The sequence below is a fragment of the Onychomys torridus genome, chromosome 11 (genome assembly GCF_903995425.1).
Source record: "Onychomys torridus chromosome 11, mOncTor1.1, whole genome shotgun sequence".
Classification (NCBI taxonomy): Eukaryota; Metazoa; Chordata; class Mammalia; order Rodentia; family Cricetidae; genus Onychomys; species Onychomys torridus.
The window spans coordinates 54,077,657-54,093,018 of record NC_050453.1 but is presented as its reverse complement, the minus strand read 5'-3'; the positions used below and the strand labels follow the sequence as shown (position 1 = coordinate 54,093,018).

General features: G+C 37.2%; 1 protein-coding gene across 1 annotated transcript in view; it reads right to left on the bottom strand.

Annotated features, from left to right (window-relative positions):
- Crb1 (crumbs cell polarity complex component 1) overlaps positions 1-15,362 on the bottom strand; it is a 179,702-nt gene that overhangs the window by 122,445 nt on the left and 41,895 nt on the right. The window contains exons 4-5 of the mRNA XM_036201970.1: positions 12,795-12,934; positions 5,958-6,140 (exon numbers count right to left, since the gene is read on the bottom strand). Of these exons, the coding sequence (XP_036057863.1) occupies positions 5,958-6,140; positions 12,795-12,934 (323 nt within the window). The remainder of the gene's footprint in view (positions 1-5,957; positions 6,141-12,794; positions 12,935-15,362) is intronic.

Sequence of the window (15,362 nt, the reverse complement as noted above, 5' to 3'; positions counted from 1 at the left end):
TGATAGACTATTCAATGAAAAATTGTCTAAAATTTTCACAAAATCTGTTAAAAAAAAAAGCCTAAAGATTAGAAAATATGAGTGCTATGGTTTGGATGAACATCTACCTGCCAAAGGCCTGTAGTTTAAAAGCATATTCACTGTTCTATGGTCCATTGTAATGTAAGGGAAATCCTAGGGGTTGGGGCCTAGTGAACTAAATTTGGTCTTTGGGGATACTGCCTTGTCCAGAACACTAGGGTCCTACCTTCTCCTTTTCCCTTTCTTTTTAAGTTTTTGCTACCATAAAATGAAGCAGCCTCATTTGCCACCCACTGCCCAGCATAATGTCTTCCCTCATCACAATACCAAAGATAATGGCATCAAGTCATCATAGACTAAAACCACTGAAACCATGAAACAAAATAAACTTTCCTATGGAATGGACGAATCATAGCTGGTTGTCATAGCAACAAAAAGTTTGTTGGCATACTGAGTATATCCAAGGTGAGATAAACTCAAATATAGAAACATGAACGTACATCATAAGTTAATTTCCAAAAACTAGAGAAAAAAAGGAAAAATAAAGCAAAGCTGAAACTCAAGACAACCAGATAGATATGATATATTACTTACAGAAAACGCTGTTTTTAATGGCAAAAGATGTCTCATTAGAAGTTATGGAATACAGTCAAGCACTGTGACAACACCCTATATTTGGTGGAGTGTTTCTGAGACAACCCTCACCAACTTAAGAGGAGGTATTTCATACTTGGCACTAGGTTTTTATTTGGCTTCTGGGAGAAATATTAATCCCCTATGCATAATAGTTCCATTTGAATCCTTACATAGGTATATTTTTTCAGAAAGCTTATGAAATTATGTGTTTTCAAACATCCTTAGTGTTAGAAGATACCACACACTTTGGTCAGAAGACATGGAGAATAAAGCTGGTACTGATTTGGAAGCTTCCACTTTGAGTAGCTTTCATACTTCAGGAAGGTACTATGTAGGCTGCTGGGGGAGAACAGTCATCAACAATTTACCCAGCTGTAAACTCTGCAAGGTACATTGAACAGCCTGACAAAATAAGGCGACTGGTACAATAGTGGTTGGTATAAATGTCATAAAAATAACCAACTGCTTTCTGATTGGATTTAAGGCCTATTCACAGAAGGAAAATCATGCCTGGCGTGGTAAAGCCTGCCAAGAATTCTTATCTGGAAAACTTACAGGCTCAGGGTGAGCCTGCTACTATCCAGCAACAAACTGTCTTGAAAATATGTGTCTTTCTTAGCTTAGCATGGCGTTCAGTCCTCATCTGATAATCTTCTTTATGTGGTGAAGGATAATTAATACAGAGACTCACAACTGATGAAAGTATAAACAGTGAAGATCTAGGGAATACTATGTACTAAATTAGATATATAAATTCACCATCTCTCTCCCCAAGACTTAGGGAACATCATAGATGAGCAGTCAAAAAGATTATGAGTCAGAGGTCAGAGTGGACTGGATAGAACACTATTTTCTGGATAAGACGGGACTCTTTCCCTCCTAAACACACAGGAGTTTTGGTTTACTGAACAAGACTTGCACAAGATCAAGCCAGTTAACATTGCAGCATTGATGGAAAAGGGGCATATGAGCCCCAATCCCTTGCAGAATAGCTGTTGACAGTCTATGGTTGCTATTAGAGAGAGTCAGCTTCCATTAGGATCATGGCCTCTATGCTCTAGTTCATAGCTCATACCAAAGTGCATATGGATAGCATGGATCTACTCAGTGATTTAAGAGGGATGGGGCAGGGCATGAAATTAGTTGAGACATGTTGGGGAAGGTCTCCAGGAAGAGTTGGAGTGGGAGGGTGAGTATGATCAAAATACAATGTATGCATGCTTGAAATTCTCAAAGAGTAAGTTTAGAGTATCTTATTAAAAGAAACTATAGAGTTCAGATGAAGGTAATATACACTTTTTCAAACTCCAGTGAACTGTTATAAGAAAATTCTGTATTTAACAAAATTCTCCTTCCAGGATGAGTGGACAGTAGGTCTTTCTCAGACAAGAGAAATAAAAGGTGTTGTCACTCACAGTGAGTCACCTTTAAAATTTGAAGCTTTTTAGTGAACAGAAAGAAAATGAACAAAGCATAATTTTGAGGCCATAGGAGGAAGAAAAAAATAAAGAGCAATATATAGGTAATATTATTTTTCTAAATCACATTAGCGATTAAAATCAAAATTGTAACATCATCTGATCCTCTAAGCAACGATACCCCAAAGACAGGAAACTGAAGGGACCTAAGTATATGTAACATTTCTGTACTTCACTTCAGAGCAGTGGAAGATTGATAAGACAAGCACAAAATGATGAACATAAAATTTATGTAATACATGATAAATAAAATCAAGATGGAATCTTAAATGTTTGTCAAGTAACTCACGGTCATGAAAAAACTGCAATCAAACAGAAAGCAAAGATTAGATTATCTCTAATATACTAAATAGTCAAATGATCTAAATATACTAACCACAAGGCAGAGATAAAACTTTAAAAGCAACTCAATAACACATTGTTCAATGTGCTGTTTACAAGGAATCACAAATTCAATGGCACAAGTAGGTCAAGAACAGAAAAGTAGGGAAAAATATAACATGCAAACCTAAGCTTTAAAATCCCAGTGGTGGTTACAGTAATATTACATAAAGTAGAAGTGAAATTAAACACATACACCAGACAAGGAGCATTGTATAATGGCAGAAGGATCAACCCCCATGGAGAGACAATGGCTTTAAAATGAGCACCAAACAACAGAGCCTCAAAACCTCAAAAATACAGGAAACAAAACTTGTTAGAGCAGAAAGAAGAAACACAAATCTGCCATTGTAGGCAGGGATTTCAAGTCTGGCTTCTAAGTGAGTAGTAAGCTGTCCAGATAGGAAATCGGTAAAGGTACAGAATATGTGGGCAACACAATCTACAGGATCTAGTGGATATACATAGAAATTCATACTCAGTAACACAGAGAGTGCCTTTGTCTTCAGAAATCTAAAGACAGGCACCAAGACACATGCAAATCTGAACAAATTTTGAAATACTCATAGAATGTGTTCTATAATCCTGATGAACAAAACTATAAATCAGTAGCAGAATGACAGAATGACAGAATTACACTCTTAGAACTACCCAAAGGAAATTTTAGAAATGTACAGGAAAGGTGAGGTAAAATGAAAAAGTGCACATACAGGACTGTGTGGGATGCTGCTAGGACAGTATGAGAGTTAAGTTTTCTAATTTATATTGTTAAATGCTCATATTAGAAGGCAAAAAGCAAATGACTCACAGAAAGCAGAAAGGAGGGACAAATAAAGAGCAAAAACCAATGAAATTGAAAATAGAAAAATAAATTAAGCAAAAAATCTTTACATACAAAAAAGGAACAAAATTGATAAATACATATAAGATGGGAAAAAAAAACCCAGAAGATGGAAAATATTGAAACCGGGAATAAAACAGAAATCATTACAATTTCTAAAGTCATTAAAAAGACAACAAGGCAATGCTATCAGCAACATCAGCTTAAATTTGACAAAATTTAGCAACAACTTGCATGGATGCAATCACCTAATGTGCTTATTGACATATATAGAGCTCTATTCAACAATAGCAGAGTAGGGGTTCACAGCATCCTTTGTTTCATGGTAAGGTAGCATTTTGAGCCCAAGACCCAAGATGAAAGACCTAGGCTGGAGTTCTTCTACGTAAATACTAACAGTGAATATGTAGAAATGGAACTTAAAACATAATGCTATTTACAAACATCGTAAAGAAAATTAAATACTAAGTGCAACTTCAAAAGGTATAACTGAGCAATGAAAGTGCCTACAGTCTGTACGTGGAAATTAATCAAGAGACAAATAATTTAAGAAGAAACTCTGTGAAGTCGTGGAGCCAATTTGCTTACACATGTGTCAATAAGCACAGGGACAACTATTCAACATCACTAGTCATTAAATAAATGAAAATTCAGAATGTAATGAGATATCACTGGATATCTAACTGAACAGAGAATGTTTTAACAATGCAAACAATCAAAGACTAATGAAATTTGAAGAAACCAATCACTCACATACTGCTGGTGGAAATACAAAAGCTTTCCTTGGGGGAACTTGGCAAACTGTACTGGAGCCTCTCCCTTCTTTCTTAAAACAGTGTGTGATTATTATCTAAAGGGGTTGGTTTAAGAAGCTGGAAGAAAAGTGAAATAAATTAGCACTGAAGGTGGGACTTGGAACCGCGGAAGTAAACAGTGTCAGCTTGTACCTCATCCCACCATGTCTGGCTGTTGTTGCACAGTGAACACTTGCTCAAGGGAAATTGCTTTCTCTTTGTTTTAGACACACAGTAGGGAATGATTCTCATTCTTTGAATAGTTAAATGTGGTTTATGAGTGAACTTTGACCAATGGATGTGGGAAGAAGGGTTGGTCATTACTTGGCTCATAAGAGCTACCGATACTCCACTCTCCATCTCCACTGGCTCACTGTGCAAAAGCATGAGGACTTTAACATTGAATCACCTTGGGGGGAAGACTGATGATGGGAACACAATTTTGGAATTCACATGGTAAAAAATACTAATTCATTTATCCACAGAAATTGGGGGCAGCCAGGACATTTTAACTCATATACTCATTCTTGTCCATAATCAAATCCAACCTTTCCGAAACAGTCTATATCTTGTTCAGCCATGTTGTTTTTCTGGTAAGGCAATAAAAGAATGGCTTCTCATTCTTACTGAATCTCCTTCCTGTAATCCAAAACTTATTATTTGGGATCCTTGAAATATAATCACTACTTTGTTCCAAGAAGAATGCAAAATGGTCACATAATGCATCAATATACCAAAATCAGATACGTTTGAAAGGAAATACAAGTATGAAATGGAAATGGGATAATGAAATATTTTTAAGGTTGAGGTAACTACATAAATATATTATAGACAAACCTACATGTTTAAACTTCATATTGATTTCTACATGACAACATGATAGAAAAATAAGACACATCCCAAGATTTATGTTCATACCCTTTGAAAATTAAGGTGAAAACATGTATGTTAGAAATTGATCAGGTAGTATATCCTGATGCTGCCACAATACAAAACTTCTACAGCAACCAGACAAAAGCGCCATCCAAAAATCAAAGTCCATCATCTTCAAACATGAGATAGTAAAATCAAGGGAATCCTAGGTATAAGTGGACCTCCCATTCAGCATAAGCTTTTCTCAGAAATTCTCAACAGCAGCTAAAGTATTTCCCGAAGCACATATTTAATCTATGGAGAAAAAGATGGGGTAGATGCCTAGACTGTGATTATCTTTCTCTTTGGTATCTAGCAGCTGTGGGTAAATCACTACTTACTAACAATTTGAGGGGCTGTTTCAAAAGTTCTGAAAGTTTCATAATACACAGTAGATACAAATGCCTCTTTTAAGTGGAAAATAGACACGCATGGCCTTGAGGTTTAGAGAAGGTGCTTCCAAAGAAAGAGCAGCTGCTGAAGTTTGATGAGTTAACTGACTTTAGCTGCAGAATAGTTGAGCAAGATTATTTGAAACTGGATAATTGTTCTTTGTGTGCATATACATAACTATAATAACATTGCCAGCAAATATGAGTAAACCATAAAAAATTCTCAAATTCAGTCACTTCTAGAGTAAAGAATTTGAGATGGTCAGCAATTCTCACTAAAATGGTTCCCATTTTATTCATTTCCATGCTCATTCTTTACATTTCTCCCATGAGTTAAAGAGTTACATGTGATCCAAGATATTTTTCATGCCCACAAGGGGGACCCTTTGTGCCATGGCACCAGAGTTTACACAGCACAGGTCTTACTTCTAATCAGCCATTTAGTTGCATCCATTCTCTGCCATAAAACACAAGGAATCATTTCTCGTTTCATTAGCCTCACCTGTGAATCCAGGCTGACAGATACAAACATAGCCTGAGGCTCCAAGGTAGCTGAAGGAGGAAGGCAGGCCAGCAATGTGTCCATATAAATCCTCTGAGGACAGTTCGGCACATTCACCCCCAAATTGGCAGGGGTTGCTACTGCATTCATTTATGTCCATCTCACACAGGGCACCTGTGTATCCTGCAGGATGAAAGTTCAGAGAAACTGCTGAGCCAAAGCCTGGGAAATGCCAGGCACATGTCTGAGAGGAGGCTGACCACTGTGCTGGTGCCAATTAGCAAGATGCCCACCCTGGAAAAGCTAGCAGGAGAAGTCGATAAGAGGATGCTACATGGAAATAGATTCCAGTAGCAATGGATAAGGGATACATAATGAATTCTAGAAGATGTATGACTTCGTTCAATATTTTTAGAAAGGTTTCATTAGTAAGGCTTGGAATAAAATGGAATTTCATGATAACTATGATTTAATCTGAACACTGCATGGAATGGAAAACCATGTATACTAATTTAGCAAATGATTCTTTTAAAAATTGAAACTGTTTAAGACAATATCTAAAAAGTCAGTCATATCCACACAGCCAACCTTGAGTCCCTTGTGCTAGCCTGATTTATGTCAACTTGACACAGTTAGAGTCATGAGAGAGGAAGGAGCATCAGCTCCTGTCCTCAGGTTCCTGCCCTATATTCCTTCAGTGGTGAACTAGATGTGGATATGTAAGCCAAACAAACCCCTTGCTCCCCAACTTGCATTGGCCATGATGTTTCATCCCAGCATTAGAAACCCCAAGGTACCCCTTAAAGGTCAGAGTAACTAAGACAAAAATTGGTATCGGTATAGTGGGGGATCTCTGTGACAGACCTGACCACATTGTTTTGGGGAGGATCACAGAAGGAATTTGGAACTCTGGGCTATTCAGTGTTCAAAGCTTGGTGGGTTGTTTGGTGGGAGCTTGGAAGATAAGAATATTGAGAGAAATGAAGACAATGGAGCCTGTCTCCTGAAGTTTCAGAGGGAAGTTTGCAAGTCTCTCAATGACTGTTTGCTATTTTGAGTTAAGAATCTGTGGTTCTGGTTAGCTGGGGCTTCTGAAGGTTAACAAGATACCAAGACAAATGAAGTAAAATCTTTGCTTTACAGGGACAATTGATGCTGGTCAGCTGGAACTGAGAAATTAGCAGTGACTAAACATGATACAGTGGCAAAACAGTTTAATAGGAATGGGTTAAGTTAAGTTGTAAGAGCTAGTTAGTAAGAAGCCTGAGCCATAGGTCTACAGTTTGTAATTAATATAAGCCTCTGTGTGTTTACATGGGCCAAGCAGCTATGGGACTGGGTTGGGCACAGGAAAACTTCCAGCTACAGAGGTGACCAGCATCATGTAAGTGGAATCTTCAGAGAAGTGTTTCCTTAGAATCAACACATTGAAGCTGTGCTCCAGATATGACCAATATTATACTTTATGCCTGCAACCGAACATGGTCGTATAAGAGTCACCCAGGTGGTACTGGTTTTGCAGGCACGAAAGGTCACAAAGAGCAACTGAGGTTTGGCACTGTGTGGCAGGACTGGAGTACCCAAAGAAAACCCAGGAGAGGCTAACCTGAGTGAAGCCAGCCAGAGCCTAGGAGACAGTGTATGTTTTGCAGCAAGCAGAGCCAGAGAAAGTGTTCCATGCCCTTTGGAGGAGCCCAGAAGAACATCAGTGGACTCCAGACACTGGACATTGAGTGATTTACCCCATTGAAGTTTTTGTTTTGCTTTGACATGATTGTGACCATGCCCCGATTCTTCCCTTTTGAAATAAGAAAGGATTTAACTTACTTTTAATTTTATAGAAGCAAACAGTTGAGTTAATTCTGATTTTAAAAGTGACTTTGGTTTTTAAAAGAAATTTTGGATAATTAAAAAGAGAATGAATTCTAAAAGTGTTTGAATTTGCAAGACTTTTGGACTTTTGAAGTTTGTAAAATGTCTTATATTGTGGTGTTTATATTAAAGTGTGGTCTTGGAGAATGAGCAAGAAAGGATAGATTGTGGCTTAATAGTGATATGCTTGTGTGTCAAATTGACACACTGGCTAGTTTTATGTCAACTTACCACAAGCTAAAGGCATCAGAGAAGAAAGAGCAAGCCAGTAAATAGCACTCCACCATGACCTCTGCATCAGTTCCTGCCTCCAGGTTCCTGCCCTGACTTCCTTCAATGATGAACTAGATGTGGAAGTATAAACCAATAAACCCTTCCTCCCCAAGTTATTTTGGTCATGGTGTTTCATCACAGTAGTAGAAACCCTAAGGTACCCTTTAAAGGTCAGAGTTATGATCCAGTACACAGAAGTAGATTATCTTATACCTTCCTGGATCCAGGTAAGTATGGCCAAGGATTTAAAAATAAATGGCTTACCACTTTATAAGAAACTAAAATATCAAACACTAAAGAAATTTCCCTATGCAATTTGCTCCTGTGTCTTTACACACATGTACCTATAAAAGAATAGCTTTATTGTGTGTGGATAGGCCTTTAATATAAGAGAATCAAGAATCGTATCACATGTAACCTTTCATAGCTTGCTTTGTTTACAACTTGCTTACTCTAAGTTCCGAAGACATAGCTAACTCATAATATCTAGATACCATTAGGTGTCCCCAAAGTGTGGACATACAATTCATTTATAGGTTTTAACACTTTTTACAATGCAGTGTTGTGTATGTGGGTAAAGCCCTGAAGTTGAGGCCTGAAAATGGAACTTCTATGTTATATGTTTTATAATGTATGTTTATGTGTTATAAAACTTTCTATGCACTCTTATCATTGCAGCCAAAACTGACGGACGCCACAAAGCTATCTGCACAATTAACATATCGCCAACATGTGGATCTAAATGCCTATTGGGCATTTTCTATCACCAAATACAAGTTTTTCAAAATACGTTGTTTTAGTTACATTTTCCCTAATTACCACCTAGTTTAGTATATTTGGTCCCCAAAATGTTTTATATCATTTTCCTGTTTTATCCATTAGGAGGATTTTCTATTTGCTTGTGCTGTATGGAATGCTAATCCCAAAATGTAAATTTAGTGGGACACTTGACATGATGATGTTGGTGGCTGCTGAAATAGCATCCACTACTTTGTAAGCTGGTGAGACAAATATATGGAGTCTTTCAAGGGACACAAACCTACAAGACAAGTGACATATGGAATGTCAATTTAAGTTCACTGAGAAACTTATTTTTATCCTAAATCACAAAATTTGAAAATCAGACCATAATACTTTTCCACTTTAAAATAATAACAATGGCTTCCTGTTCTCACACAGGCTAAAATTCAAGATCTTTTATATATACCTAAGCACTCCCTTTCATCCCAGCACCCTTCCTCATCCAGCTTCCTTACTTCCTCCCCAAGGATGCTTCCTACCCCATAGCCTTAATGATGCCCCCTTCCCTTCAGGGAAATTCTCTTCCAACCCTTTTCTTGGGCAACTCTTGCTCCATTTTCAGGCTGTACCACCCGTTACTTTTCTCTGTTGTTCAGATCACAACACAATAAGATGCTTTGGTTTCTTGTCATTGTTCCTCAGTCTTTTTCTTCCATTGCTCTTTTGACAACTTTAACGATGTGTTTATTTGCATGTATAGTTGACTGCCTCAACAGATTGTGTGTATTTTATTCAACACTCCACTACCCAGTAATACATAAATAGTTGACCTTCAATCAATGACTGAGTGAGAATAAATAGTACTAATTAATGGTTAAAATGACAACAACTTAAATTATAACCAGCTCGGTGCATAACTAGAGAATTAACTATTAATGAGCCAGTAATGAGAATACAATGTTATTGCTCATTTTGTAACTCTAATAAAAACCTGAGTGGATCCTATTTCAAACAATAACCACAATATAAATCCTCTTGCACTACAGTCTAAAATATTTATTTCATGTAACCCTTGGGACCTTTCTCAACAATCTGAAGAAGAAACTCAAGCATTGGATAAAGGAACTAAGAAACATGTCAAATAGAGACCTCACAATTCTTAATGGAGAGCTCCCCAAAGAATCCTCAGAATCTCTTCAATGAGAATGCCTGCTTTTCAAATACTTCCACTTCATGCTTACATACTTACAAATTGTTACTAAACAATAGTTTTCTCAATAGGTTCCTATGTATCAGTATTTGTTTGCTACAGTGGACTTTCTGGAAAAAAAAAAAAGCACAGGCTGTTTGTAATATTCTTTGTGTTCTAATACTTAAGACTCACACACCAGCCAAGTTAGGAAGAGATTTAGGACCATAATAAATCCTTCCCTGCTTTTCCGGCTCATGCATTATCTTATTGAATCGGGAACAGGGGGGAAGTTCTGATTTATGTGTTTGCCAGCCCTGTCCACACCACCAATGCTCTGGGGGAATTTTAGTTGCTGTTCTCTTTAACCAGATATAAATAGATTCCTTCAGTCAAGACCACAGTCAATATTTTTAACAAGTTTCTCTATAAATCTCTGTACAAAGAAACAACATGATACCAAATCAGATCCTCTGGGTTGTGATTTTTGTTTTTTATCTACATGTCCAATCACATCTGAGTTTCAGGACAACTTCTGTGATAAACATTTAAGTTGATGGAGACTTCTTAAAATTATTTACTTTTGAAATAAGGACTTTAGACAAACACAGCAGTGGTCCTTGCCAATGTGTTCTTTAGCACTGGTTTTCCTGTCCTTTTTTACTTATAAAGTAGCTTGTAGCATTAAATCTCATTGTACACAACAGTGAGCATAGGGTATAAAGACTCTCTTACTTTTCTCTCGAGGGTAACCCACCATCCACACAGTGACTGAGATAGAAACTCAGGTCTTAATATTCTTAATTCATAAAATTCTTAATATGCTGACTCTCCTCCTGTTGTTCACCTCCCACGTGACCCTCGTGGCCACTATGTAAGTTACTTCTTCATAGATGTGATAGAAATACTTACAGCAACAACATAACAGCGGGAGGGATCATTTTGGATCCTAATTTCAGAGGCTCCTGATCCATTCCAGTAAGAGAAGGTATGGGGAAGTGTCTCAGTCGGGGTGGCAAGAACATGTGGTGGTAAGGACTAAAGGTTAGAAATGGTCTCTGAAGAACTATTACTTGTGCCCCTCTTCAGCCAGCTGGGCCTCATTTCTGAAATGTCCCCCTGAGTTTCTGCTGTGGGGGACATTTTATATTCAAATCATAACAACAGCCCATCCTCCCCTCCACATTCCACAACTGTTGTCTTAGCTCTGGCGAGTGACTCGGTTCTGTTTAAAAATCTCTCACATCTTCAGTTTTATTTCACTCAGCCAGCTTTCACTAATCTGTAAAAAAAAAATGCTTTGTAAATGAACAGGTCGGGTTATGTGTCTTAATTAGGTTTTCTGTTGCTGTGAAGAGACACCATGATCAAGGCAACTCTTAGAAAGGGGGTAAAAAACCATTTTATTTAAAAACCATTGGAGAGGCTGGCTTACAGTTCAGAGGTTCAGTTCATTATCATAGTGGAACATGGAAAGGGGCAGGCAGACATGGTGCTGGAGAAGTAGCTGAGAGTGCTACATCTAGCAGGCAGCAGGATATGGTCTGTTTCACTGGGCATGGCTTGAGCATTTATGAGACCTTAAAGCCTGCCTCTACAGTGACACGTTTCCTCCAACAAGGCCCTCCTACTTCAACAAGGCCATATCTCCTAATAGTGCCACTCCCTTTGGGGGCCATTTTCTTTCGAACCACCATAATATGTAACTTCCCTGACTCATAATTTGTAAGGTAGATAAGTATCTCTGAGATCTGACTGCTTTCCTCCCCACCTCACTGACACCAGCCAGCATAGTCAAATGTCTTGAACAGTCACCCAAAGTTCCACAGAAGGACAGGGCCCTTTCTAAGTGTGCCTACCACATTTCTTATTTCTGTCCTGTCCTTTCCTCCTTCCCTCCCTCACTACCTTCCTAAAATATGTAGTATGCTGCTTGGTGCTAGTCAGGGCATGGAATGATCAGCCTCCTATTTTACTAACTATTAAATGTTTATTGAGTTTTCTATGTTGTAAGCTGAGCTAAGATCTTTAAATTTATTACTGGAGGTTTTTTTTTTTTTTTCTCTAAAACATCCCAAGGAGGTGGATGTCAATATCAACACCTTTCTTTTATAAGTGAAAAATCAGTCTGAAGAGTGGCTAAGATACTTGTCCATAGTCTCTGAGTCAGTGAGTCCATTTATGATATATTTCTAGTTATATTTTCTAAATGGTAATATTCCCTTTAATATAATTTTATTCAAGTACCTTAATGTACCAAAACTTGTATATATATATATTTTTGTATACTGGATCTCTATCAGAATTATAAATGAACCTTTGACTCCTGTATTATGAGAGACTGACTAACTTCATGAATTATGAGATTGACTAACTGCATGAATTTTCTAAGAGATGAGACAAACTCTTAGAAGGTTAACATATTGGAGTGTATTTATACATTTCCAGTGTCTGAGAAGAGGTAGATGAAAAGAACCCATTCCAGTGAATGTTTCTTCATAAAAATGTGGAATCCCACCTTCCACTGCTCTGTTTCTAGACCTAGACAGTTCTAGTTATAGGTGCTGTGGTCATCTGCCTTACACAGTGTACAGTATGGTACCAATACTGTGTGGGCAATGAAAAATGCAACTCAATAAATAAAGCTGAATAAAGAGTTGGCTTAATGCTTTTGATGGCAAAAATTTTCAGTTTAATTTCTATAAGCAACTTGTTTATAGACCAAATATAAAGAAAAAAATGATAAGGTATTTGTCACTTACCAGGCCAGCAGTGACAGATGTAGCTCTCAACAGTGTCTTCACAGGTAGCATTATTGTGACATGGCTTTGACCAACAAAGAGGCATCAAGGTCTCACAATGCATCCCGGTGAATCCACTACCTGTGCAGTCACAATGGTAGCTAGATAATAAATAAAAATTTCATGTCAACTCTTGGTCGTCCTGAAATTGACCTTCTTTATTCTGTCTCTATTTGTCCATCCACCTGATCCCAAAGGCATAGCTTTCACACTTAGCGCAGAAGCACCATGGAGCTATCTCTGTAGACCTGAATGGTTATGTGTTTCCATAACAATGCCTTATCATTTCTGATTTTAAAAAATGACAGTAAAGCTTCATGTGACATAATTTGGAAGCCAGTTTCATCATGCATAAATTAAAGACTTAGGTGATAAGAGCATAGTGATAATTAAATATATGTAAAAGAATAGAAACAACATTTTAAGTATATCAGGTATTAGGTAACTATTAAATAGTATAATAAATGAAATTACTAGTATTTTGAAGTTAGCAGGTAACAATTCACACCAAATAAGGTCTACTATAAAAATCAAACTTGTTTTTTCACTCAATAGAAGCACTCTTAAGTATATTGAAATTAAGGTGTTTGTTGCTTTTAATTATACCAATATCTTAGTTTTTCTATTTCTAATTTTCATTGACTAAAACTATTTCACAGTGACAAAATTCAATCTGATGGAGTGAGTTATCGAATTTTTATTTAAGGAGGCTTTAAATTTAGGTGATATCTCCTCAAGGATTTAGTGTCCTGAAAATTAAAAGTGGATCTGCACACTTAGGTGAAATAGAAATGGTGTTTTGAGGAGATGCTTCAACCACAGAACACTTATAAACCATTCCCTATGGTAGTGCATATTTATCACCAAGCATAGATATTAGATTATTTAAGGAGCTAGAAATGGTAGAATGCAAGGGAAATTGGTTTTATGTCTCAAATAGTTAGAGACATGGTTTTCTTTAATTAAAAATACTAAAAAATAGAGCCAGAAAGATGGCCCAGCACATGAGAACTCCAGCTGTGCAAGCCTGGGGACCTGAGTTCAACTCACAAACCCACATAATGTGGCAGGACAGGATGCACTTCATGGATTTGTCATTCCTGGATCTCCACATGTGTACTGTGACATAGGCACTTACCCTACCCTAATACACACACACACACACACACACACACACACACACACACACACTAATAATGATGATGATGATGGTGGTGGTGGTGGTGATAATAGGGCTGGAGATATGGCTCAGTGGTTAAGAGCATGTACTGTTCTTCCAAAGGAACTGGGTTCCATTCTCAGCACCCATGTTAGGTGGTTCACAATCACCTGTAATTCCAGCTTCAAGGAATCTGGCACCTCTGGCCTCCTTAAACACCTGCACCCATGTGTACATTCCCCCAACACCCACACATATACAATACACATAATTAAAAAGTAAATAAATAAATACTTAAAAGAAAAAAAGTATGCCACCTATAAGCTAACTATAAATAAGATGTTAAAAAATACTAATCTTCTCTATGTGAGACATTAGAGATATGTGTCCTATATTAAAGGAGCACATCTAAATTCACAGAAATAGAGATCCCATTTGAAAGTCATTTGGTATGTAAGAATCAATTTTCTCAAATGAATTATAGGAAAGGTTAATTTTTATTGTGTAAAAATAAACTCAAACCACATTGGTTGATCCTCACAAAAATTAGGTATTGAGAGATACAATAGTAAAATGAAGAAATGAATCATGGCATCTTTAAGAGCAGAGAATAAAGGGTACAAGTTTCCAGCCTGTGAGCCTTCCCATCAGAACCCAAATCCTTGTGTTATCTGCCTTTATGCTTTCTAGACAGAGCAGTACCCACTGTAGAGAGTTTTCATTCCCTTGGAAGTTTCAGTCATTCTAACCTCCCAGTCTCTGTGGTATCCAGTTAGCTGCCTCCAGGAGTATAGACTCCCATCACAGGTTCATTGTTTGGTTGCAAGGAAAAGTCAAATGAAAATATAAGGTATGATTTAAAATTGTGCTTCATATTTTTAAAAAGAAATGTTCAATCTCACTGCTCGACTTAAAAATCTTATTATCTTATTAAATAACTTATGGCTATATTTGAAGCACACATGCCTTTCATTATATTCATTTTGAGTTTTAGTGATTTTGAAATTAGATTTGAAGTAACTTATGACTTTCTTTTTGTGTGTGCTATTGGGAATTGAACCCATGGCCTTGCACACTCTAGGCATGTACTCTACCACTGAACTAAATCCTCAGCCCCATGTCTGATTTATTAAAAAGAGGAAAAATGATTTTATTTCTACTTTTACAAGAATTTAATGATGTAAACTCATGGGAGTATCTACCATCTCTTTACTTCAGATTCCTTATTACAATTAAGGAACGGTATATATTACAATTTGGGAACAGTAATGCTCACCATACTTCCCACAGGGCTGTTATCAAATGAGAGAATTCTAAGTTCAATGCTATTAAATGTTGCTCTCCACTTGACAGTTCTGTGTTCATAGCTT